Source organism: Notamacropus eugenii, chromosome 4 (assembly GCF_028372415.1).
Source record: "Notamacropus eugenii isolate mMacEug1 chromosome 4, mMacEug1.pri_v2, whole genome shotgun sequence".
NCBI classification, from domain to species: Eukaryota; Metazoa; Chordata; class Mammalia; order Diprotodontia; family Macropodidae; genus Notamacropus; species Notamacropus eugenii.
The window spans coordinates 322,942,379-322,969,707 of record NC_092875.1 but is presented as its reverse complement, the minus strand read 5'-3'; the positions used below and the strand labels follow the sequence as shown (position 1 = coordinate 322,969,707).

General features: G+C 41.0%; 1 protein-coding gene across 3 annotated transcripts in view; it reads left to right on the top strand.

Annotated features, from left to right (window-relative positions):
* Positions 1-27,329, top strand: part of LIPG (lipase G, endothelial type) — a 116,208-nt gene that overhangs the window by 10,534 nt on the left and 78,345 nt on the right. For 2 of the 3 annotated variants that reach the window (XM_072605129.1, XM_072605131.1), the window contains exons 5-8: positions 7,778-7,999; positions 8,707-8,949; positions 11,642-11,762; positions 15,988-16,206. In XM_072605129.1, coding sequence (XP_072461230.1) covers positions 7,778-7,999; positions 8,707-8,949; positions 11,642-11,762; positions 15,988-16,206 — 805 coding nt within the window. Of the gene's footprint in view, positions 1-7,777; positions 8,000-8,706; positions 8,950-11,641; positions 11,763-15,987; positions 16,207-20,942; positions 21,048-23,157; positions 25,515-27,329 lie in introns of those variants that run through there. The other variant, XM_072605130.1, reaches the window with a different exon arrangement.

The following is a 27,329-nucleotide window of genomic DNA, read 5'->3' as shown; positions in this document are numbered from 1 at the left end:
ATCCAACATATCTCTGAGAGCTAGAACTAGAATTGCCCTTAGAAATAGTTTAGTGCTTCCAATTTATTTTGCAGTTGAAGAAACTGAGGTCTAGGAGATAATTTGTTTGAGGTCATGTTTAATTCAATTAAATAAACATGAAGTGCATACTATGTACAAGGTACTTTTCTAGTTTCTGGGACTGCAAAAAAACAAAAATGAGACTGTTTCTGCCCTTAAGGAGCTTATATTTTATCAGGGTAAATAATGTGCAAATAAATGAATGGCTAAATAAATAAATAGATGAGCAACAGGTACAAGATATACAGGGGCCCAAGGAGACATTAGCACCTGGGTGGATGAGATGGGGCTTTGGAACCAGGGAAGGCCTTCTGTAAGAGGTAGAGCTCGAGCCCTGAGCCTGAAGTGAGGAGAGAGTATATCTCCAGTATTAGGGACAGCCTGTGCAAAGCCAGAGAGATGAGAGATATCATGTCAAGTGTGAGGAGCAGCTAATAGGCCAGTGTGGCTGGAACTTGAGTTCATGAAAGGAAATAACATAGTTAGGAAGTGATAGAATTATACGATAACCCAAGGGGCCTCAAGAGACAATCCAGAGTTCTTTCCCCAGCATCACGCTATCTCATGACAAAGCATGCTTTGAGCAATGAAAGCACTTTGTCAATGTAATGCATTTTAAAGAAATTGCTGAGTTTGATTTCTCCTTTTTGATTCTGTTCTCCCTCTTGGATTGTGATTCTGTGCTGCAGCTGAACTCAGGCCCCTCTTTAACTCAAAGAACAGTCAATAGTTATTCAGAGCTGTGTTTCCTGGGTGATGTCTGGTTTGGAAAAAAAAAATTAGGCAAAACAGTGTCTGAGCCCTGAATAAAATGGAAGGCTTAATCTTTTGGCAGCTTTATCTGGAACTCCCCTTTGAGAGCAAGGAAAAGAAGGAAGTGTCACTTTATATTGTGTGCATGATTTTTGTAATTAAAATAATCTGGTTTATGTTGGATGGCCATGCATCATTCATATGTAAATTGATTGGCACAGTTAATGAGATCTTCCTCATTCAGGATCTCCTGAGTACAATAAGAAACCTGAATTGAGTTTTATTCTCTAAAGTTTAGCTGAGCTTCAATTTGAATTTGGTTATTGAATAATCATTAACCTGCATGAGGTAGTGGATTTGGAATTCGAGGACTTGGGTTTCAATCTTATTCTCTGGCTGTAAGTCAGTTAAGTCAGTTCACATTCTTCCCCCTCCCTGCAGTTTTCTTATTTGTAAGATTTTCCTTCTATCATATTTGTTCTTTGAAGGCATATCCAGAGGCTAACCCTAGGAAAAGTGAGATACTGATGCTTGTTTGTCCTTAATAAGCCCCACATCCAGGCCCCCCTCCCCTCCATTCCCCTCCATGTACCCCTCCTGTGTCTGTGGTTCTCTGACTTCCCTAGTCCCTTTGTCAGGTGGAAAACACGTCGTATCTCCCATACTAGATTGTAAATTCCCTAACTTTAAATTTCTTTTCATAGTTGCATCCTCAGGTCTGCTATGTGCAAGGGACTATGTTAGGGGCTTAATAAATGTTGAATGAGAGACATAGGATAAATTCACACTGAGGTGTTAAGGACTTAATTTTGTTATTCCTCCCAAGGGCTTTACCTTTTAAGTGAAGACCACAGTCTTCTGTGTCATTAAGTCATACTTAGTCCTAAGGAATGACTCCTAATAGTGGTATTTCAGGCATGACAAAGTTTTATTGGTTGGGACTTTGAAGTTCATAGAAACCTAGGACCTTTGAGGGCATTGAATGCCTCATTGTTTCACAGATGCAGAAACAGGCCTGGAGAGTTTAAATGATTTGCCCAATGTCTTTCTGGATCTCTGAGTTCAAATCAGCTACTTTCCTCTGCACCATTTTGCCTAGTACACCTTGGTCACAGCCACACAGTTGGTGGAAAAAGCTGGGACTCGAAACAATCCACAAGTACATTTTAGGAGTAATAGGACACTGGTCTTAGAGTCAGGAAGATCTGTGTTGAGACAGTTAGTGCCTGTGTGATACCCAGCAAGTCACTTAACTTTTGTCTTTTTCAATTTCTTTCAGGGGGTTGGTTTCTATTACCTCTAAGGTCCCTTCCCACTCTAAATCTATCATCAGTGATCCAGGTACTGAGCTAAGTCCTGTGCTTAAGAAGAAAAAACCAAACAGCTCCTGTCTTCAAGGAATTAGATTTTAAAGAGGGAGATGTATATAAATTGGGGCATTTAAGATATGTGCAGAGTAGACAGAAAAGCAATCTTGGAGTGAAAGACATTTGGGGGATTGATTAGACATCCAATGTTCATCTCATCTACATGGCACAGGGAAACTGAACACTGGGGGTGGGGGGAGACTGGGCTGTCCTGGCAACTCTTATGTATCACCCCACCTGTACAAGAGGGTATCTCCTTCCCTCCCTTCCCCACGACTTAGTTGAGATGTTTGACTCAGTCCAACTTGTAGAGAACTGTAGTTCAGCAAGAAATATGATCTTGTCCTGGGCTTTGCCTTTGTTGTCCAGACTCACAGGGATCTGCTAATTAACCCTGTTTCTGGAGCAAAGCAGCTTCCTACTAGGCCACTCTTGGGCCTATTGTCTGAGGGGCTCCCCTGCTGGATGAGCTGCATGTGGTTGGAGGGCCAGGCCAGCAGTTTTTAAATGTTGGCTCACAGGAGGCCCACTGTGCTCCTGTATGCAGAAGTCTGGGGCAGGAAACCCCACCAAATGAAAACAAATCATTGCAGTGGTCCAGAATCAGGAGAGACCATGGGGGCCCTCTGCTCAAGACATCTCCCTTCTCCTGGTCAAGGCCAGACTCCAAGCCAAAGGGTGTAAGCCCCAACATTAGGAGTCTGTCTTTTTGGCTTATTTGGGTGGCAGCTACTGACACATATCATTTCCCTTTTTGTCCTGCCCCGTGAAGTGGGCAGAATGCTAATGAATACATTGTACAGAGAGTCAGGATCTGTCGCTGGCTGGATGACAGGCCCCTCCTACCAGCTGAAGGGGAGAATGCTTGGCATAGGCTCAGCTGGGAGGGGAGATTTTCCTTTCTCAGAGATGCAGTTATAGATGTTGCCTAGGCTCACTGTCTTCCAACATCATGTCAGATGCTAAAGATAATTTCAATAGGGGTCTTGCCATCTCCCCCCATGTATTTTCATCTGGTGGGTTTCCTTTGTGATTAGGATGGGGATGAGGACTTGGAGGTGATGTCATGTTTGTTTTCTGAAGCTGGTGTTGGTGAATAAAGGTTAGAGAAGTCTTTAGCCAGAGGAGGCATTTGGAGGCAGTGTGTTATAGGGAAAGAAACTTAGCTTTGAAATTAGAGATCCTGGGTTGGAATCTCAGCTGTATTCTTTCCTAGCTGTGTGACCTTGAGCAAGTAAGTTAACTTGAGTCTCAGTTTCCTCATCTGTGGAAAATAATGGGATGGTGAACCAGGTAATCTCTAAAATTAGTTTTGAATCTAAACCTATATCAGTTTTATAACAGGCTAGTGTTTTCTGTGTTTGACTGTGAGTAAACTATTCTTTCTCTCTAGATCTTAATGATAAAATAGGGTTCAACTAGACAGCTTTTTAAAAATCCCCATTTAGTCGTGGATTCTTTGATCTTTGTTTCTCTGTTTTTTTTTTTTATTAATTTGTTTGTTTTCAGTTTTCAGCAATCACTTCCATATGTTTTAAATTTTTCTCCCCCTTCCCCCTCCTTCCCCAAGATGGCACATAATCTTATATTCTTATTAAACACATTTTCACATTAGCCATATTGCATAGAAGAATTAAAAAGAATGGGAGAAACCATGAGAAAAACCAAACCAAACCAAAACATAGCAAAAGAGAAAACAGTCTGCTTCATTCTGCTTTCTGATTCTATAGTCCTTTCTCTGGATATGGATGGCATCAAGAGTCCTTTGGAAGATCTTTGTTCCTCTTTAACTTTTCTCACTTGTGCTTCTAGAAGTTCTTCCTAAGATTATAATCTTATTCAGAATCAGTATTTGATTAGATCTTCTTGTTTTTTGGAGGAGGTAGGGCATGGACTTCCTTTGAAAGTGGAATGTGCTGAGCTTTCAGTTTTTCAAACATTCATTCATGGGTCCACAGGCCCACAAATATGTCCTCACACGAACAGTCTGAGGACATAGCCTGTCTGACTAGGCTGCTCCCAGCAATCCCAGCAGCCTAACTACTGGACTATAAAGTCTTCCCACATTCCTCTAGCTCAGCTTAGTTTCCATGGCATTCACTATTTGGTGGTACATTTGTTCAGACCAAGAAAAGAACCTTTTTGTTCTGTTGGTGATACAGGAGAAATGTTCTCTCTTTTTTCTTTTGGGGAGCAGGAGCATGGTAGGAGGCAATGGGGAGCCTCTCTGGGCCCACCCTATAGTCCATGGAGTTCTGTTTTTTTTCTTTGAAAGGGGATGCCAGGAGGTGTTCATTACATTAACATAGTAAGTTAATCTCCAAATCAGGGCAATGTAGAGGGGAATATCTCCAAGCATCCTAGTTTCCCTTTATGGATTTGTTATCCATGAATTTGACTAAACTGGTTCAGAAGCTATTTCTGTTTTTTAAACTATATCACCACTTAGAGGTGATGAATTTCAAATCTTCATTAGCTGATTTGACTGGGTCACACAAATATGTCCTTAGTATGTTGGGACAGTTTTGAAAAAGTCTCCTTATCAGATATATAGTCTTGGTCTTAACAGAATGGCTTATTATCATCACCCAGTTGAACCTTATGAGAAGAGAGGCTTCCTACCACTAGGGGAAGGTACCATGCATAGTCCTGGCACAAAATAACCCTAGTGGGAGGAGAATGCAGATACAATACCCTGCTCTCCTCTTGGTCCCTGGTACTTTCCAAAGGTCTTAAGGGGAGAGATGCAGAAATATAGTCACGTCAGGGAAACTTCCTGGGAAATGCAGACAATGTGGCTAATGCCTTCCCCTCTGAGTTTACTACCCTTCATCTACACTGCAGAGACCTCGTGTGTACCTAGTTATTTTTACGTTTGTCTCTCTCATTAGAACGTGAGGCCAAGGATCATGTTTTTGCTTTGCATCCCTAAAGCTTAGCATAGTTCCTGATACGTGTTGTTGTGGTTCAGTCATTTTTCAATCATGTTCCCATGTAAGATTTTCTTGGCAGAGATATTGGAGTGGTTTGTCATTTCCTTCTCCAGCTCATTTTACTGATGAGGAAACTAAAGCAGACAGGGTTAAGTGATTCACCCAGGGTCACTCAGCTAGTGAGTGTCTGAGGCCAGACTTGAACTCAGGAAGATGAGTCAGGGCAGGCCTGACAGCTCTATCCACTTCACCATCTAGCTTTCTCATCTGACACATAGTAAGTGCTTAATAAACATTTGTTGATCGACTATTCCTGATCTGTGTTCAGAATGCTTAGTTGAGTGGATCTTACACCATAATTGACTGAAGGTTAGGTTGGATAGGCTAGCTACCCGCCAACTATCTTAATAGTTCTTAAATGCCCCAGCTGATTCTGCCTCTGTTAGAGGCATAGACAGGTTAGTTCTCTTGATGTGTCTTTCTTGAGGTATGTTATCTGAGCTGCTGAGAGTATTGTAGGTGGAGGTGAATCTTGTCACCTTAGTCTTGTGGGATGCAGAAAGTTGGGAAACAGAGAGGGCATCCAGTTATCTGTGGGAGTGTACACTCATGGAGTGTCAAGATACAGATTCTTAGACTGTTTCCTCCCTTCCTCTGACCCTCATCAAGGAAAAAGTCAGAGTACATTCTACTTCAATGACTTTATTTTGGGAAAACTGACTCCCATTGTTACCCTGTAATTTACCCCCTCCCAAAGGAACCTCAAAAGCAAGTTGTAGCTGTGACCAAGCAGAAAGGGTCTTAGATTAGGAGGTAGGAGACCTTGTTTTTACTTCTGATTCTGCAGTGAGTTTGTTCATTTATTCATTCATTCAACAAACACTTATTAAGCATTAACTACCTATAAGGTACTCTGCTGATAAGAACTGAGGATAGAGAGATGAAAATGAAAGAGTCCCTGACTTCAGGGAGTTTACATTCTACTTGGGAAGGAGAGGAACGACCTGCACATGAGTAAGTAGATACTGACTTGTGTAAGTGGGACCCTCCCATAACTTGGGAGGGGGGGAGGAAAGGAGGAGAGGAGAGTCAGGAGAGGTCATAGGTGGTAGCATGTAATCTCTGTTTGGATGGAAGCTAGAGGTCTTTGGGGTGCAGGAGAGGAAGCATTTCAGAAGTAGTGGGCTACTTTGGAGAGTACTTTTTGGTGGAAGCAGTGACAGGTCAGACGGCGCTGTTGTCAGCCAGTCACTTTCTGTCATTGCTGCACCTACTTCTAATAACTTTGGCAGCTGCCTTTAGTTACACCTCCTGAAACTCAGTACATAAAAAATGACTTTTACGAAGTCATTGAACTAATGAGATGTAGGTTTGGAAATGGACATTTCTGAAGCTGAATGGCAAGAGTGTGTGTGTGTGTGTGTGTGTGTGTGTGTGTGTGTGTGTGTAGGATAATAGGTTTTTTCCTTCTAATTTTGTCCTAACTAGGTAAACTCAAGAATGAGTGAGACAAGAGGTGCAATTCTGCGTCTTTGTAAAATGAGGAATTTGGACTTAATAGTCTGCAAAGGCAGTTAGGTGGTGATATGGTTAGAACACTAAGTTCAGAGTCAGGAAGACCTGAGTTCAAATCCAGCTTTAGATACTTACCAACTGTATGACCCTGGGCAAGACATTTAACCTTTGTATATTTCAGTTTGTTCATCTGTAAAATGGGGAAAATAGGAGCACCTATTTCCTGAGGCTGTTGCAAGGACCAAATAAACTAATAATTGTAAAATGCTGAGCATAGTGCCTGCCACATAGTAAGCACTAAATAACAATTATTATTGTTATTGAAGTCTTTTCCAGCTCTAAAATTCTATAAGATGAGGAGATAGCCTGGTAGAATGGAATATTGACTGGCTTTGGGGAAAGCATGGGTTCAAGTCTCACCTCTAACTTTTTTTACCTGTATGATCTTGGGGAAGTTCTCTCTCTCTCTCTCTCTTTCAAAATACATGCACACAAATATATATGCATTTTTCAATTATTTTCTCATTTGATCTTCACAACAACCCTGGGAGGTAAATTATCCCCATTTTACAGGTGAGGAGACTGAGGCAAACAGAAGTTAAGTGATTTACCCAGGGTCACATAGATAGTGAATATCTGAGTTGGAATTTGAACTCAGGTCTTTCTGACTCCAAACCTGGCATTCTGTGCTCTCTGGCATCCCCTAGAAAATCTCTTCTTCTCTTTCTGTTTTCCTCATCTGTAAAATGAGGGGGTTGGGCTAGATTCTAGTTCTCCCTCCATGCTCCTATGAACAGCCTCTTTCCTGCCAGCATCAGTACTTATTTTCTAGAACTTTTTAACTAAGTTCTGCTATTCATGAGTCAGAAGTAACGCAAGGGGAAAATTCCATGGAATTCCCCACAGTCATGGGTCACACCTGCTATGTGTGACTTAATTGTTTGCTGAGGCAGCTGAGAGGCCAATGCTACCATGAAGGTCCATAACAAAACTATAAGATGCTTGAGGGCAGTAACCTTCCACTTTCTTTTCTATCATAGCCAAAGTGCCTAACCCAGTGCAGAAAATGCAGTAAGTGCTTAGTAAGCATTGCTGACTGGACTGAAGTCCTCCTAAATACAGCATTGTTGCCTTTCTTCCTTCATCTAGGTTTGGATCCTGCTGGCCCCATGTTTGAAGGAACAGATATCCACCAGCGGCTCTCCCCAGATGATGCATACTTTGTGGATGTCCTCCATACGTACACTCGTTCCTTTGGCTTGAGTATTGGCATCCAGATGCCCGTGGGCCACATTGATGTTTATCCCAATGGGGGTGACTACCAGCCAGGTTGTGGTCTGAATGATGTTTTAGGATCAATTGCTTATGGAAGTGAGTTGCTTTGCCCACTCACCCCTCCCATCCCATTTCACCATATACAAAGACTCAATGTTAGTGATTATATCTCCCTGATAGGACTACCTCTCATTCAGCCATGCTTTGCTTAATGCTAGCCCCAGCCCCTCTGCCTATGACACATCTGTTTTATTATGAACCCATTTGACCTTCTCTGTCATGCTTTGTTTTAAATGGCTCAATATTTTTGCAAGCCTGCTAGTAGTTAGTTGGGGATGTCCCATAATGCCTACTCTGTTCTTTCTTCTCATAGTTAATTTATTATCTGCTTTAATTATTCTGTAATGAACCTAAATGATTTCTCAGAATAGCTTTAATTAGTCTTTTGGAAGACAGAACTGGCTAACAGATTGGGGTGAGCTGAATTTGTTCTTAAAATTGAGGAAATGCTTATCACCAAAGGGACTGATCCCCAGGGGCTGACTTTGGCCAAGTCATTCTGTTGGGTCAAACTAAGTATCTCTACATTTCATTCCAGTTCTTATATCAGACCAGGGCCTGGCTTGTTTTGTTTTTGGACCCAGCAATCCATGAAACTCAAATATGGATGGAGGGATCATGGCTTATGTAGCTGGAGGGAGTACCACCCTGGAGACATTCATAGATGTTTGAAGTCTTGAGTTTAATGGGGGTCAGGTCTTCTGCCCCCTTTCCCTCACTCTCTTCTCTCATCTTTTCCTTAGCAATCACTGAGGTGGTGAAATGTGAGCATGAACGGGCTGTGCACCTCTTTGTGGACTCCCTGGTGAACCAGGACAAGCAGAGCTTTGCCTTTCAGTGCACAGACTCCAATCGTTTTAAGAAAGGCATCTGCCTGAGCTGCAGGAAAAACCGCTGCAACAGCATCGGCTATAATGCGAAGAAAATCCGGCACAAAAGAAACAGCAAAATGTACCTAAAGACCCGGGCTGGCATGCCTTTCAAAGGTAATTCTGCTTCTCACTCCTCAACATTACTGTGCAGTTTAGTGTCCAAGCTCAGAGAATTAGCTTAACAAATATTTCTGAAGTGCCTACTATGTGCCAGGCACTGATAAATGCACATCATTATGGTATAGCTGGAGTCTTGAGGAAGATTGGCTATTAAGTTAAACTCCTGTAAATTAAATTACATTTTAAACAATATTATTGAGTGTTGTGGAGAGAACAGGGGTATCTTAAGTCAGGAGACTTGGATTCAGATATGAGGACACTTCCCGCCTGTGTAACCTAAGCTGAGCTTCTCTGCTCTTCTTTCTGTTATCTGTAAAGTGATAGGGTTGGACTGCATCTTTAAGGTTCCTCCTTCCTCTTCTTCTATCAGCCGTTAGCTGGGTGATTTTGGAGTCATTAAGGGCACACAGATAGGTCAAGAGATACTTTCCTTTTCAAAGGGGGTACAAATTCTAACCTGGCCCCTTCAGTTAAAGACATCATCCAATCAGGGAATCTGTTTTCTTTCTTCTCTACCTTCCTCCTTCTCTGTTCCAGAGTCTTAAACTCCAGAGAGGAAAAAAGCGTCACCTTTGGTGACTTCACCATGGGCTTGACTTCTGGCCTACTCACAGAATTATAAATGATGCTTCTGTCTGGCCTCCAAATGTTCATGTCCTGACAGCTGCCCCGTTGTTTTCACTTGCTAATGGCTATAGGTTGTCTTTTTGTTTGGTTTGGTTTTTTAAAATAACACTAATGCTAGGACTTATGAGACTGCTAAGACTGACTTGAGAGAAGAAAATCCGTGGCAGCTTGTTTCTTTCATGGAAATGACCCCACCCGAGTTCAGCTCAGTGAAATAGGATGATTCAGGTGCTCCTAGGGTTGGCAAGGCAGGTATCTTTCTACTACAGGTAGCTGAGGATAGTGGATTCATGTGGTTTGAAAAATAGTGTTAATGAGGCAGTTTAGCATAGTGGAAAGATTAGAGTAAGGGTGGGTTCCAGAACCTGAGCCCTTGAAGTCACATGTGGCCCTCTAGGTCCTCAAGTGAGGCCGTTTGACTGAATCCAAACTTCACAAAATAAATTCCCTTAATAAAAGGATTTGTTCTGTAAAATTTGGAATCAGTCAAAGAGCTGCACCCAAAGACCTAGAAGGCCACATGTGGTCTTGAAGCCACAAATTTCCCACCCCTAGACTAGTGTATTTGGACATAGGAGACCTGAGTTTAAATTCTGGTTTCACCACCACATTGCCAATGTAGGCTTGGGCAGGTCGCTAAACCTCGATGAACCTTAGTCTCTTTTTCTACAAAACAGAATAATAATAATAATAACAACAATGACAACAATAATAACAATATATAATAATAATAACAAATATAATAATATATAATAACAACAACGACAATAATAGTAATAATAATAACAGACCCTGTCTTCCTATGAGAAGCTCTTTATAATTGCATATTGGTGATATTGCCAGTGAGTCTAAGGTCATGCTTTTGACCCATGGATTTGCCTGTTGTTGTTGTTGTTGTTGCTGTTGTTACGTCCTAAGGACCTAAGGCCACAGATGATACCCATGTTGTGTGATGGTAGTATCTTTGATGTCAACACGTACTTTTTTGGTCCAAAGGGGGTGAGAGAGAATGTGGATGGTGCAGTCAGAACTCTCACTGTGATAGTGAAACGGTTTGTGGTAGTGTTGTCATTATGAGCTCAGTGAATGCTTGAAGGAGTCGTAATTTCATAAGTATGGGAAAATCCTGATGTGGAAACTTTCTCTGCTATTAAAGATCCTAAACCATCTATGATAGTCCCAGGGAGTTGCTTGATGCACATAGAGATTAGATGATTCATCCAAGGTTACTCAGCTAGTAAGGATCAAGGGAGGGGTTTGAACTCAAGGTTTTTTTCCTTCTGATTGCAAACCTAGCATTTTATCCCAACAGACCACATTATGTCAATAGAATGTATGTCAGAGACTTTTGCCACAGTGCTGTCTCACACAAAGGGCAGCATCAAGTCACAAACACATGAAACTTCCAATGTCGTGCCACCGAGTTGCATCCTCTTAATTGATTTGTGTTTTTTGGCTCAGTTTATTTTGTAATACCTTTGTACTTTGGCCCATTGGCAAAGGAACAACATCCATCAATGTCAATATACAAGTAGGCATCTTGGAGAAAGAACATTGAGTCTGGAGATAGAAAATCAAGGTTTAGCTCCTGGCTCTGCTCCTCATTACTTGTGTGTGGCCTTGGAAAAGTTGCTTTTCCTTCCTAAACCCCAATTTCCTCTTGTGTTAATGGAGAGTGCTGGATCAGGAGAACCCTAAGGTGCTTTTCAACTGTCCAGTTCCATGCTGCCATTTAGTGACAGCCTACTCTTGTCCAGCTACCATATATTTCCCTTAGCATAAATGGCCTTCTCTTTATCCTGAAACAAGTTCTTGATGATGCAATATTGACAAAAAGGTAAGGAGGAAAGTCAGATTTCATAAAGTCAGGGAGATCTGAGGGTCCTGCCCAGGGCTGATTGCTTTTACTACCTGGCTTAGATATTGGATTCTGGTCTTTTGTCAATTGATCTCCAGATTTCAGTTTGTTAAGTCACTCCCTTAGTGCCAGTCTATGGCTACCAGGCAGGAAGTTGCAATCAAGACCTTGTAAATATTTGTGTTCTTCTTGTACTTACAGTTTACCATTATCAGATGAAAATCCATGTCTTCAGCTACAAGACCATGGGAAAAACAGAACCTTCATTTTATGTTACACTTTATGGCACCAACACGGATTCCCAGTCTCTTCCTCTAGAAATGTAAGTCACATTCTACCTTTCTTGTGGTTTGAGCCAAGTATTGTGAGGAATTTTAGAGGCAGGGGAGAAGAGATGGAGAGGATGGTTGTGTGTGCATATACATATATATATATCTATATATATATGTATGTATTCACCTATAGAAGTTGAGGCTGGGTGTTTCCAATCAGTCTGAATTCTTACATAGGTCTAGAGTTACCAGGGATCCAGAGGCTATCTAGTTTAAGGCCATTGTAGAGATGAGGAAACTGAGGCCCAGGGAGATAAATGACTTGTCCAGCATCATATAGGTAGTAAGGGTCAGAGACAGGATTTGAACCTGGGTTCTTTGCTTCCAGATTCTTGGCCTCAGGCTGTATCTAGAAAAATCACATTTCAGAATTGGTCTTAATCTAGCAAATTCCCCTCTCCAGAATTCTTAATGCATGGTCATCTAGCCTCTGCTTAACGATCTTTAACGAAAGGTGCTTTGTTACTTCTCAAGGCCGTCCCTTCTTCTTTGGACAAATCTCATTGTTAGGAAGACTTTCCTTACATGGAGCCTAAAATTGCCTCCCTATGTTTGTACCCATTGTTTCCAAGTTCTGCCTTTCGGAGCCAAAGAGGATAAATTGAATCTCTCTTCCACATGGTAACACTTAAAATGCTTGAAGATAGTGATTTCCTCACCTCTCTTCTCCTTTCCCCCTTTAAGTTTGCCCTTTTCCAGGCTAAACAGGAATGAATTAATGAAGAAACATTTATTAAGAAATAGCATTTACTTATGTGCAAAGCTCTGTGCTAAGTGCTGGTTCTATAAATAAAACAGAGACAGTTACTGCCTTCAAGGAAATTACATTTTTATGGAATAGACAACATGTATAGGTGATTTCATTTACAAATTCCATAGCCTTTTAGGACACGGTAATGCATCTATTTTCTCTAAGGCTATCTCCATTGATTTAAAACATCCCCAGCTCCTTTAATCAATCCTCCTGTGGCATGATCTCCAGTCCCCCCACCATCAGTCCACCCCATATCATTTTCTGGATACATTCCAGCTTTTTATGGTCTTCCTAAAATATAACACCCAGCAGGGAACAAAGTACTTCAGATGTATTCTGATCCAGGCAGAATCAGTATGGTCACCTTCTAAATACTATGCTTCTCTAAATGCACCTGAGATCACTCTAGCTTGTCTCATTGTTGACTCAGTTTGACTATGGTCTTTTTCATGTGTACTGAGGTCTACCCTCAGTCCCCCATGCTCTTGAGTTTTCTTGTTGTTGTTCAGTTGTTTTCAGTCATGTCTGATCCTCCATGACCCCATTTGGGATTTTCTTGGTAAAGATACTAGATTGCTTTGTCATTTCCATCTCCAGCTTATTTTTTACAGATGAGGAAACTGAGGCAAAAAGTAAGTAAGAATCTGAGGCCAGATTTGTGCTCAGGAAGATGAGTCTTCCTGACTCCAGGACTCTACCTACTGCACTACCTACCTGTTCCTATTTTTCTTACCCAAGTGTATTAGATGTAGTCTATTGTTCAGATTTCTGGAAAACATATGAGATCTTGACACTCTCACCCAACATATTAGCTCTTTCTCCAAGATTGATGTCATCTGCAAATTCTATAAGCGAAGTACCCGTGGCTTCTACTAAGTCGCTAGGAAAAATTTAAATACTGAAGGGTCATGGACTTCAGTAACCCTGGCTACTCCATCAGAAACCTTCCTCCAAATTGATATTTCAAACTGTGGTTCTCAAATTCAAATTTTGACAGACTTGAATGCTTGAATCATATTTCCTATGCATCTCTGACTAGTGGAATCTTTGTCTTTTTCTTCCCATGATGTTTTAATGGATTCTCAACCCACCTCCCTCCTTAATTTCTCTTCCTTTGTATGTTTTATCAAGTTCTAAATTGTATTGTAGTTTTTTTGGTGTTATGTATCATCACCCTAGTAGTCCTAAGAACAGATACTACGTTCTTTGTCTTTATTACATTATATGTATACAGTAGGTGCTCGATAAATACTTGCTGAATTAAAAAAAGAAAGAAAAAAGTTTCACTTTCATGTACTACCCTCTTAAGTAGTTCAACTTTTCTCTTTTGAAACCCATACTTTCAACCAGCAGCAGTGACAATAATATTTCCTCTCTTCCAGGACTCCATGATCTCTCATAATACCACCTATGTTCCTTTCAGAGGCATTGTTTGTTCCTCTTTCTGCCCCTGCCCCCTGTGCCCCCGTCAATAGTCACCTTGAGTAGGTAAAGGTCTTCAGGTTTGACAAGACTCAGATTCTAGACATGAGCCCTGGGAAAAAGATCTTTTCTGGTGTTGTGCTGTTCTGGCTGCTTCTGAACTCCTCATCATGGAGTCATCCACTAGGCCCAGAACTTATCTCTTCTTCTGACCATTAGTAGACAATACTTTACTTGATGGCACTTGTGGCTCAATATCGCCGTTCCTTAGAGAAAAAGAAGCTGCTTCCTCCTGAGATTTAGTTCCTTCACTATGGGGATAACCTTATACCAGTCACTTAGCTCCAACACTCTGCAGTCCTCCTTCTTTTCTTCACTTTCTTCTGCCCTCCAATTTCTGACATGTAGTAGGGCTCCCTTCTGTCTCTTTACATTTGCTTCACATTCCTTTGATTTCTCTTTGAAGCATTTCTATTCTTGTCAAGGACACGTCATTCTTCCTGATAACCCAGACAGTGATGAGTCTTTCCTCCATTGCTTTCACTTTCTCTCATAGCAACATCTGCCCGAAATTTGTACCATACATAGTTATTACTCAGCACTGGCAGAAACAGGGAGTAAAATGACTGTGATGAATCAGCAATGTGAATATGGTTTGCTGATCAACTAGGCAGAACCAGGTTATGTCACACCCAGGGCTTTGGGAAACCTGCAAGAGCATGTTTTCCAGTTGTGTGATGAGTGGGTAGTGGACAAGGAGTATATTATTTAGCACATTGTGGTTGATGGAGAAGCTACGGGGGAGACAAAGAAGCACTAGACAAGTTTCCTGGACTCAAGGCCTGTTGGGGTGGGGCAGGAGAGTAAGAGGCTCAAGGAAGCTCATAGAATGTTAGATTTGGAAGAGACATCAGAGATCTAGGATCTCTTCCCCTGGGGTCAATTAACTTGTTTTTGTTTTTAAATTTACATGTTTATTGGTTAATATTATTTGTAGTATTGTAGTACAAATAAATCAGATAATGAAATGTTGATACTATCTTTACATTTTATGTTGCATTGTTTTTTTTTGAAACCTTAGATGCAATAATTATTTCTCAAAATTAAAATAATAATCAATTTGTAGCAAACATAAAAAGAAAATGAAATCAAGTGGAACTTACATTTCAATTGAATTAAGTTGTTTTTAAAAATATTTTGGTAACTGTATTTCAGTATAATTGGTTCCTATTATAATCCCATATATTCTATTTTATATATTTAAAAACATTATTCAACAAAGGGATCCATAGGTTTCACTAATGTCACAATGTCCAATGACACACAAACAAGTTAAGAATGTCTTCTTGGTCCAATTTCTTTGTTTTCCAATTGAAGAAACGGAAATCCAGGAAGAGGGGTAAGGAGACAAGCATTTATCAAGTGCCTACTATGTGCTAGGCTCTGTGCTAAGCTCTTTACAAATAGTATATCCTTTGAGCCTCACAACAACCCTGTGAGGTAAGTGCTGTTTTTATCCTCAGGAAACTGAGGTCAAATGACAGCTAGTAAATGTCTGAAGCCAGATTTGTACTCAGCTTATCCTGACTCCAGACCCACTGCTCTATCCAGTGTGCCACCTGGCTATGATTTTGTCATAGTAATAGAATCTAAGAAGAGCAGAGAAATTGACAGGTCCAAACTCATTTTATAGATAAGACACGTGCATTAGAAGGTCAACACAGTATAGTGGGTAGGCTACTGGACATGGATTTGTGGAAGCCTTGCCCATAAGCTGTATGATTCTAGCCAAGTCACTTAACCTCTCTGAGCCTCAGTTTCTACAGCAATAAAAAATGGGGGTCACCTGTATCTGTATTCCTTCACAAGATTGGAGTAGGGCTTAAGTGAGGTAATACATCTAAAACATTTTGCAGACTTTTTAAAGCGTTATGTAAACACCAGCTATTTTTACTATTATCTTCTCATAATTAGTGGAAAGAGGGGATAGAAAATTAGGCTGAGTATCATAGAGAGACAGCTTTGCTCTTGCCCCACAGAGTGGAGCACATAGACTTAAATGCCACCAACACCTTCCTGGTGTATACAGAAGAGGACATGGGCGATCTCTTGAAGATCAAGCTCTCATGGGAGGACACCTCTCAATCTTGGTACAACCTGTGGAAAGAGCTGCGGAGCTATCTGTCAAAACCCCGCAACCCTGTGAAAGAGCTTCACATTAGGCGCATCCGGGTCAAATCTGGGGAAACCCAGCAGAAGTAAGTCACCTGCCGGCCTTCCTCCTGTCAGAGCATTCCTGTCTTTTGTGTTCCTCACTTCTTTCAAACCTGTTTCCCCTATCTTTTATGAGCTTCTCAAGTACCCGGGTAAAACAGCCATTATTAAAAAAAATACCTTTATAGGTAAGAAGTTGCTTTATGAAACAAGGCAACTTCACCAGCCTGGGATGGGAATTTCAGTCGCTTTTAGGCTAGTGGGTCGTTATAGCAATTCTGAAAACCCAGAATGTGGGAGGCCATCTATTTCACTACTCCCTTGGTCCAGAATTGAAGACCTGTATGTTGTGTGCCAAGGATCAAGGCTGATGGCCTCCCAGCTTGCTCCAGGAAGATGTCTTGGATAGGCCATGGCTTCCTTCCAATAGTATCACATTTTAAAAGCATTGTGCCTTTCCCCTGAGTGCCTTGGGTGAGGATGATATTTCATTTTCTTTCCTTTTTTTTGTATTTAAATTTATTTATTTAAGTTTTCAACATTCATTTTCACAAAATTTTGGGTTCCAAATTTTCTCCCCATTTCTCCCCTCCCCCCACCCCAAAATGCCGAGCATTCTAATTACCCCTGTCATCAATTTGTCCTTCCTTCTAACATCCCTCCCTTCCCTTATTCCCATCTTCTCTTTGTCCTGTAGGGCAAGATAAATTTCTATACCCCATTACCTGTAATTTCTTATTTCCTAGTTGTATGCAAGAACAATACTCAACAGTTGTTCCTAAAACTTTGAGTTCCAACTTCTCTTCCTCCCTCCCTCCCCACCCATTCCCTTTGGGAAAGCAAGCAATTCAATATAGGCCATATCTGTGTAGTTTTGCAAATGACTCCTATAATAGTCGTGTTGTGTAAGACTAACTATATTTCCCTCCATCCTATCCTGCCCCCCCATTTCTTCTATTCTCTCTTCCGATCCTGTCCCTCCCCAAGAGTGTTGATTTCTAATTGCTCCCTCCTCCCACTGCCGTCCCTTCCATCATCCCCCCCACCCTGCTTATCCCCTTCACCCCCACTTTCCTGTATTGTAAGATAGGTTTTCATATCAAAATGAGTGTGCATTTTATTCCTTCCTTTAGTCAAATGTGATGAGAGTAAGCTTCATGTTTTTTCTCTCACCTCCCCCTTTTTCCCTCCACTGAAAAGTCTTTTACTTGCCTCTTCTATGAGAGATAATTTGCCCCATTCCATTTCTCCCTTTCTCCTCCCAATATATTTCTCTCACCCCTTAATTTCATTTTTTAAGATATGATCCCATCTTATTCAATTCACCCCATGCTCTCTATGTCTTTCTGTGTGTGTGTGTGTGTGTGTGTGTGTGTGTGTGTGTGTGTGTGTGTAATCCCACCAGCTACCCAGATACTGAAAAAAGTTTCAAGAATTACAAATATTGTCTTTCCATGTAGGAATGTAAATAGTTCAACTTTAGTAAATCCCTTATGATTTCTCTTTGCTGTTTACCTTTTCATGCTTCTCTTCATTCTTGTGTTTGAAAGTCAAATTTTCTTTTCAGCTCTGATCTTTTCATCAAGAATGCTTGAAAGTTCTCTATTTCATTGAAAGACCATTTCCCCCCTGAAGTTTTATACTCAGTTTTGCTGGGTAGGTGATTTTTGGTTTTAATCTTAGTTTTTTTGACTTCTGGAATGTCATATTCCATGCCCTTTGATCCCTTAATGTAGAAGTTGCTAGATCTTGTGTTATCCTGATTGTATTTCCACAATACTTGAATTGTTTCTTTTTAACTGCTGGCAATATTTTCTGCTTGACCTGGGAACTCTGAAATTTGGCCACAATGTTTCTAGGAGTTTCTCTTTTTGGATCTCTTTCAGGAGGTGATTGGTGGATTCTTTCAATATTTATTTTGCCCTTTGGTTCTAGAATATGAGGGCAGTTTTCCTTGATCATTTCATGAAAGATAATGTCTAGGCTCTTTTTTTGATCATGACTTTCAGGTAGTCCCATAATTTTTAAATTGTCTCTCCTGGATCTATTTTCCAGGTCAGTTGTTTTTCCAATGGGATATTTCACATTATCTTCCATTTTTCATTCTTTTGGTTTTGTTTTGTGATTTCTTGGTTTCTCATTAGCCTCCATGTGTTCCATTATAATTTTGAAAGAACTATTTTTTTCAGTGAGCTTTTGGACCTCCTTTTCCATTTGGCTAATTCTGCTTTTTAGAGCATTCTTCTCCTCACTGGCTTTTTGAACCTCTTTTACCAATTGTTAGCCTATTTTTCAAGGTGTTATTTTCTTCAGCATTTTTTTGGGTCTCCTTTATCAAAGTATTGACCCACTTTTCATGCTTTTCTTGCATCTCTCTCATTTCTGTTCCCACTTTTTCTTCCACCTCTCTTACTTGATTTTCAAAATCCTTTTTGAGCTCTTCTGTGGCCTGAGCCTATTGAATATTTATTTGGATGTTTGGAATACAGAAGCCTTGACTTTTATGTCTTTCCCTGATGGTAAACATTGTTCTTCCTCATCCAAAAGGATGGGAGAAGATATCTGTTCAAGAAAGTAACCTTCTATAGTCTTATTTTCTTTCTCTTTTTTGGGCATTTTCCCAACCAGTTACTTGACTTTTGGGTCCTTTGTCAAGAGTAGGGTATACTCTGGGGATCTATAAGATCTCAGTTCCTCCAAGGTGGCACAATCAAGCATGTACACTGGTCTGGGAGCCCAGAATCTTAGCAGAGTTTCCTCTCCACAGCCACCTGGCATGCAGTTCCACAAAGCCAGTGCTGGGGGCTGAGATTCAGATAAGCTACATTGGCAGGGCTGCCATTCAGTGTGAGATAAAGATCAGCTCCCTCAGGGCCTCTACACAGGGCTTCGGTAATGATCAGCTCCTCAGTGCCCCCAGGGTTTTTATGATCCAACAGTGGAGGCGGGCTGCTGTAGGGGCTGCTGTGGGAACTGCTGCCGCCTGCCAGATGTGGCCTCTGTGGCCGCTGCCTGAGGCCAGAGCTATGGGAAGGCCCTTCTCCCTTCCTGGCCAGCTGAAAAAACCCTGTCACTGACCTTTGGTGCCTGTGGGTTGAGTGATCTGCCAACCACTGCTGCTGCTGGGGCTGGAGATTCTGCTCCCGAGAGCTGTTCAGAAGCCGCACAACCAAGGCTGGGCTGGGCTCCACTCCACATCAGGTCCAACAGACATTTCCCGTGGGCCCTTCAGGTCACTCTGGGCTGGAAATCTTCTCCACTCTGTTGTTCTCCACTTCTGCTGCTCCAAAATTTGTTGAGTGTCCCTCTCTACAGGTATTTTATGGGCTGTGTGGGGAGAGCTGGCATATATGTGTCTTTCTACTCTGCCATCTTGACTCCACCCCACTATTTCATTTTCAATCTCCAACATAACCAACTCCAGCTTCATAAAGGTGTTATCTACTCAAAGGGAAGCCAGGCCCCATCTGGAATGGCAGGGTCAGATGAATGGAGAATGCACCATAGGCTTCTGTACAGAGGGTGCTGTGCAGCCCCTCCCCAGGAGCTGATCCCATTCTCCTCTCAGACTGGTTTGAAGAAGCCAGGCACTTGTATAACACCTCATATTGCTTTGATGAACCACTCAAATGAGCAGTCTCATTTTAAAAATTTAAATTTTTTTTAATGTGGGTATGACTATGTATGTGAGGCCAGTGAAATCTTGGAGACCTTGTGTGAGAGGGGAGAATTTTTTTGTAGTTTACTCTCCAGAGCTTTAGAGAGGCCCCTGCAAACATTAGGAGAGGTGAAAGCCACCTTCATCCTCTGGATGATTTCTATGCTATGTTTAAGTAAAGTTTCTTGTACTTTCTCTACTATATATCCTTCCCTCCCCGCAACTGGTTTGTATCCACAGACCCTAAATGTTCTAGGACATCAGGGTAGAGAGGGATTCATGGGTACAGCACTAGTTAGGAAAGTCTTTTTGAAGGAATCAGAACATGAACTTGGTCTTAGTGGATGTGTAAGATTTGGATGGGCATATCAGGTAGAGGGAACATTTTGTATAATGTGTAGAGACAGGAATGGGTATGACTTATTCAGGTAACCATGAGGATCCTTGCCTCACTAGAGTGAAGGGTGCATTCTGAGGAAAACCAAAATATAAGATTATATTGAGAGAGTGGAGCCACATTACGAAAGGTTTCTAAAACTAGACATTTGATGCAATTGTTTTTGTTTGTTCTTCATTCTCAAAGAGGACCATGACCTCAGAAAGGTGATGTCTTGACTTGCAAGTGAATTGGATTTCAGTGAGGCAGGGCTGTGCAAAGTCACCAGCCTCACTTTCTTCTCTGGAGCCCTTTGGGACCAATGGCAACAGACAGTTTAGGAAGAATGAGGATGACCCTAAATGCAATGGGAGATCTTGTCCTTTTTTTCATGCAATAGAGAATTCATGAATGCTTTTTTGATGCAATAGAGAATTAATGAATACTTTTTTGGGGGGAGGGGGTAATAGATTTCAAGACTCTTAGAACTAAAGGGATCATTGAGTTCAATCTGCTCATTTTGCATTTTAGGAAACTGAGGCCCAGAGAGAAGTTCAGGGTCATATGATTGGCTATTACTAGATTGATGGCGGTGTCTCTTTTCTCTTCCTTTCCCTTTGTTCTCCCCCTCCTTTGTCCATCTAATACTGGCACGTCCTCTCTGATTGATGGTGTCTTTCTTATTACTCAGTTACTGTCGGCACATTCTTGGGTTCTGGTCACAGCTACTTTTCTTTTTTGTCCAGAATGACTTTCTGTGCTGAAGATCCTGAGCAAACTAGCATCTCTCCTGGTAAAGATCTTTGGTTTACCAAGTGCCGAGATGGCTGGAGAATAAAAAATCAGACCAGGTATGATAACTCTGCTTCCTGTCCCTCGTGCTTCCCTTTTCCTTTGGGTTTTTTCTATAAGGTCTCTGTCCTTGAGGTCTGGAATGAACCTCAGAGACCCTCTAACCCAAGCCCCTCCATTGACTGACCAGGAAACAGATAGAGCTCACGATGAAGCCCACATGCAGTGACATGCTCTAGGTCACACAGCTGATATCAGAGTTGGCATTTTAGCTCTGGCCTTCTGTCTCTAGAACCAATTCTCTTCCATTGGATCACACTCATAGCATTTTTTTTAGTTAAACATTGCCTAGCTAAATAGAATTACATGGCAAGATTAAACTTACTTTCAAATAGGATTTATGCTATGATAACGACAGTCTCTTCCAAAAAACGTTGTGTTTTGTAATTTTAAAAGTACTTTTACAGTCACTGTTTTATTTGACCCTCAAGCAGCCTGTGGGGAAAGTAGAGCAGGTAGCACCATCTTCATTTCATAGTTTTAATAAACTATATAGAAATAGTTTAAATAGTTCAATAAGTATATTTTATTCAAATAAATAATAATTATGCATAAATGGGGCAGATAGTTAGGGCAGTGGATAGATAGCAAAGGCTGGAGTCAGGAAGGCCTGAGTGCAAATTTGGCCTCAGATAATTACTAGTTGTGTGACACTGGGCAAGTCATTTAACCCTGTTTGCCTTAGTTTCCTCTTCAGTAAAATGAGCTGGAGAAGGAAAAGGCAAACCTCTCCAGTATCTTTGCAAGAAAGCCCCAAATGATGTCACAAAGAGTCAGACATGACTGAAAATTACTGAAGAAAAAAACCACATACATTCATAAAAATAATAGTTTAATAAGTAAACTATATATAAAATAGCTCTCATGGTTAGGGAGATTCACGCTCAAGAGAGGTTCAATGGGCACATTAACCTCATGGGTGAGTTCGAGGCTGTCACCAAAGTTTCCTACGCTTTTCCTTGGAGTTCTTTCCTCTGCTTCCTATTATGTCCCTATCTCCCAAGAGGAAAATATTTTTATAGATCTCTCCCCAGATTTTTTTGGGAAGGTGTGTACTTAGTAAAGTGTGTGTGTGTGTGTGTGTGTGTGTGTGTGTGTGTGTGTGTGTGTGGCCACTGTTGTGAAGATTTTAGACACAGCAACCTTGAGCTAGCAAATCATAGCCCTAGGAACTGCCTGGCCAGGTTATGTTTTCTCTTTTATGTATGCTTATATATTCTCTTCCCCCAACCCCTCATCGTCCTTAGAGATGAACAGCACTTAATCTAAAGTTCTAAGCTTCCTTTGCAAAACAAAAAACCATAGAATGTTAGAGTTGGAAGGGTCTTTGAAGATCAACTCCCTCATATCACAAGGGAAGAAACTGAGCACAGGAGATTTGTTGGTGGCAGAGTGGGGACCATAGCCCACTGTCCTGATGACTTCCTCTCCAGTGCTCTTTCTGCACTCCTATAGGGTAGTTAGCAGTAAATGTTAAGATTCTTTAATGTAACACCCACTTGTGGGCTTGGGGTGATTTCCTGAAGAATAACCCTAAAGTCTTTCTCATAACAATTGCCGAATACTCCCCCTTCCCCTTTAAAAACAAAACTGGGGAGACATCTATGAATACATTTTCCTCTATGGATATGGGGAAGGTATTGAGAAGTAGAAGAACCCTGAATGAGGAGTCAGAAATCAGAAGACCTTTGTGATAGACTTCACTTCACCAATAATTTACTGTGCCCTCATTAGTCTCCCTGGAGTGTATATCCCTTCAGCTTCAAAATAAAAATGGTGATACTCACCGTACTGACTTCACAGGGCTGAGTGGATATAACAGGCTGTCATAGGTGAGGGTGGATGGAGTGTTACATTGTTTGCATGTGTGTGTGTGTATGTGTGTGTGTGTGTGTTTTGTACATATATTTTTGTGTATGTCTAGTGCTCATGCATGTGTAAGTATGTATGCCTGTTGCTTAAGGGAGAGGAGAAGGATGTTACTAAGTCCTGGTCTATTCTGGGAGCTAGAGTTCATGTGACTCTTGGTATGGTACATTTTTTAGTAGGAATGAACAGTCCCAAGGTGTTTGTTACTGCCTCATGCTCTCCTGTGATCTCTCTTTTCAGTTCATTTATGAATCTGCTCTAAGGATCCTTTTGGAAATCTTAGCCCCAGAGGCCATCCAACTACATGAAGAAAGTTACTGCTGAGGATCTACCCTGAGGGAAAGATCTCCTCTTGGCTGCTAATAGGAGGGCAGTTGACTGGCTGGGCCCAGGCCCCCTTTTCCTGTGACTGCTGTAATGGCAGGCAGGAGGGGAACTCATCCATTACTGCAACTACCACTGCTCCTTAGGCTAGCACTAACCCTAACTAAACACACAGTGGACCCTGAGTGGAGGCTGAGTTCCAGTTCTTTCTACAAGCTTAATGTCTGTGTGTTTCTCAGTGCTGGTTTGAAGTTCCTGGAGTATATCTACCTGTGTTTTCAGCTGAGGGGAAACTTAGCCATTGTTGAAGTGACCCTTAATGGATGAGACACAGTAAATGTGTGACCCTCAATGGATGAGACACCTACACACACACACACTCACATACACACACACACACACACACACACACACGCACACACACGCACCCCCCCCCCCCCCCCCCCAAGGATTCTCTGGCTGGTGGTCTTTCCCCTAGGGTTCACTTCAGAAAAAAGTCTTTCTGACATGATGGAACACTTGAGAAATATTCTGTGTTTCCACATAGAGGAGAAATCGCATGCAGAGGTGAATGCTGAAGGGTTCTGGGCAGCTTTTGCTTGCACTGTCTCTCTTTGCTGTATTTGAGAAGTCCAGTCTCTCTTCTCATAAGCTCTTGCAATGTCCAAAGGATCATTCACCCATTTATCCAACAGATATTTATTGAGAGACCTCCAAGAGTTGCTTGCATGACACTGAACAAATCACTTCCTCTGAGCCTCAGTTTCCTCATCTGAAAATGAGTGGACTAGATTAGATGATAAATAAGGTTCTTTCTAGCCCTAGCATTCCGCAGCTGTAGGAATGCAATTATGTATAAGACATGTATCCTGGAGTCCACAAGTGGTCTCTTTGCATGACCCATGGCAAACAATGTATTGACATGCTAATCACCATCAAGGGTACTCTACTGGCCTTTCTTTGTACTAGAAAATATAGCTGGTTAAGTTTTAAAGCAAATTTTTCATCATTCAGGAAAATATTGCATTTATTAAGTATATCTATATTTGCAAAAGTCAACATAGGTCAAGGAAACTTGGACCCAGGAGCCACAGGTTGGATTTACTGAAATTTTGATTTTACTTTGCACTTGACTCCTCCAAAGATTTTCTGTCTCCAACTGTGCCTTGCCAGTGTAGAATTTCCTAGAAAAACTTCCACATGATAGATCTATAATAAGACAGAGTTTATATTCTTCACTATTTTTATACTTTTCAAAGAACAGCACCATATATGACCTTATTTGATTCTTACAGGAGTTGGAGAGAGTAGATATTATTCCCCCCATTTTACAGATGAAGAAACTAAGATTCAGAGAGGTTGTTGATGTCTCATATCTTTCAATGGTGGTCAGTTCAGAGATCCTGGCCCATCATTCAGGGTTTCTGTCTCTACATCTTCATGTTCAGATTTGAGATGGAATTATGCAGTCTTTTCTTCCTGAAATGCTCCAGATGTGATGGGCAGGGGCTCTTTTCCATTGTCACCTTGAATTTGGAGCCTCTATGTGTTACTATAAGATCATAACCTAGTTAAGAGCTTGGAATGCTTTTTGATCTCCAAAAAGGAAGGGGAGGTATGTGTGTGTGTGTGTGTGTGTGTGTGTGTGTGTGTGTGTGTGTGTGTGTGTGTGTGTGTGTGTGAGAGAGAGAGAGAGAGAGAGAGAGAGAGAGAGAGAGAGAGAGAGAGAGAGAGAGAGAGAAACAGAGAGAGAGACAGGAGGAGAGGTACTGGATGGGATTAGACATGTTTTCTTTGGGCTCTGGTTTCTAAAAGACAATGGATTAGCCTGCATAATGCCCAAAATAATGTTTTTGTTCAGGCCACAGGCTTTTAGAGACCCCTTTCAGTCAACGTTCATCCCTGATGGGTTTCCTATTTGTGTGACTCTCTGTTGTTAAATTTTTTGTCTGCTCTCTAACCAAAGTCAAGTGGACTTTGTCCATCCTGCTTGGTAGGCCTTAGGTAATGGAAGTCTTTGGAGTTGATTTCCAGGGAATGGATCGGCACTGGCCATGTATTTACGCAGTTGGCTTAAAGCCTTATTTGTATATAATGATGTTTTGTATGCTGCCTAGAACACTATTTATTTCTCAGATGTATATAATGTACAAAGAAGAGATAGATGTTTTGGGTTAATTAGTTATTGCTTTGGGACTAACATATTTGGTACCTTTTTTTTTTTTTTACAAAGTCCTACAGAAAAATAATAAAACACTATTTGATTCTGAAAAGTCTAGCAATTCACTTCTTAAAAGTCTGAAATGGATCATTGTTCCTCCACCCAAGTGTGAGTTGCCATGAAGGATGATTTCATAAAAATTGTATTTAAGTATTTGAATTATGATATTCTTTGATGGATTCACTGATGGATGAACTAGTTATTACCCTTTAGCATATTTCACTGCTTAATCGCTGCAGATTTTATGTCAAAATTTTCACAAAAAATGGGATGTGAGCATCATCTGAAGCTTTAAAAAATTTGTGCCAGTATGACTGAAAAATCATTTATTACTAAACTGTCTCTGGTGCAAGATTAGGATGCACAGGATACTCACTAATATATGTTAAAATTGAATACTGACAATGTGCTTATTCTGAGAATTCTATGCTCATGCCTTGCAACACGTGAGAGATAAATGTGTATCAATATGCCACCAGTGAATACATTGTTGTTCTGTTTACCTCTTAAGAAGTGTGGAACAGAATTACCATGTGATGGACTGAAAAAACAGTATGATGATTATTCCCTGAAATAAGGTACTTTCTCTGAAGGACGAAAGGCTTGCATTTACCCAATGGTTAACTTACGTTAGACATAAGGATACAAGGTTTTTGGACACTGAAAGTAACCTAATGAGGGAGAATGTCTTCTGAAGAAGGCCCTTAAACTCAGGGATATTACTCCCCTGTCCCCTGCCCTTTTTTTTACAGTTTTGTTTTGTCCTGAGCCAAGATCTTGAAATATAATTTTCTTTGGGCCCTCTCGGATGTCCCTTTTGTCAAGCCTCACCACTTTCCACTGCCTCTTTCCCAAGCTCTCCAGGGCCTTCATGTTGTTCTAAATCTCCTGCTTCGACACTACTCTCAGATCTGCCCTAGCGCCTAAGGTACCCCTGGAACTAAGACGATTCCCCTCCCCCTTCCCACCCAATTCAATCTTCTTGTTCCTTCTGTGTAGGACAGCAGTTTTGCTTGAACCAATTTCCAGTCATTATGATCCCCATACACTCTCAATGCCTTTTTCTTATTTTTCTAAATTAAATTTTCTTTCTTTTTAAAAAAATAAACCTGATAAACATCAACTTATGCAAAGAACAGAGAAGAGAATTGTATATGAAAATGAATATTGTGTGGGCTTGTGGGGGTTTTTATGCATACGTAGAAATACAGCATGGACCTGTTTGTTTGCATCTTCTTCTGAACTTTCTGGGATTCTTCCCTTCTATATGGCCAGGCATTCTCTTGTAACAATAACTATAGTTAAATGTGCATACATCTACACATATTTCACATCACGTCTTGTGTGTGTGTGTGAAAATGTACGTCTCATTCTGCCCCTCTATTTCGTCTTGGCAATCTCCTTCCTTCCTATAGCTTAAACTACAGTTATTTCTTCTATATTGTGACTTCCCATGGTTTCACCATATTGGGGATCAACATAAGAAATTAAAAAGGAATTTTTGGGGAGTTTTGAGAAAGTTTCAAATGAAATACAAAGACTAGTATATTACATAGAAAAAATCTAGAAACTCAGAAATGCATAAATATACACATAATATATATTGTATAATATCAACTTTATTTTATCTCTTACTGTCATAATAATTCTGTCTTCTCTGATATGAAGGGAATACCAAAAATTTATACATAAATTTTCCAGATTGATGGGCTCTGTGCTCCTAACCCCATTGATGTGGATGGATAACTGTATATAGGATCTCCAAGGTAACTAGATGGCTCAGTGGCTAAATTGCTGGGCCTGGAGTCAGGAAGACCTGGGTTGAAATCCAGATCAGACACCTACTAGCTGTGTGACCCTGGCTAAA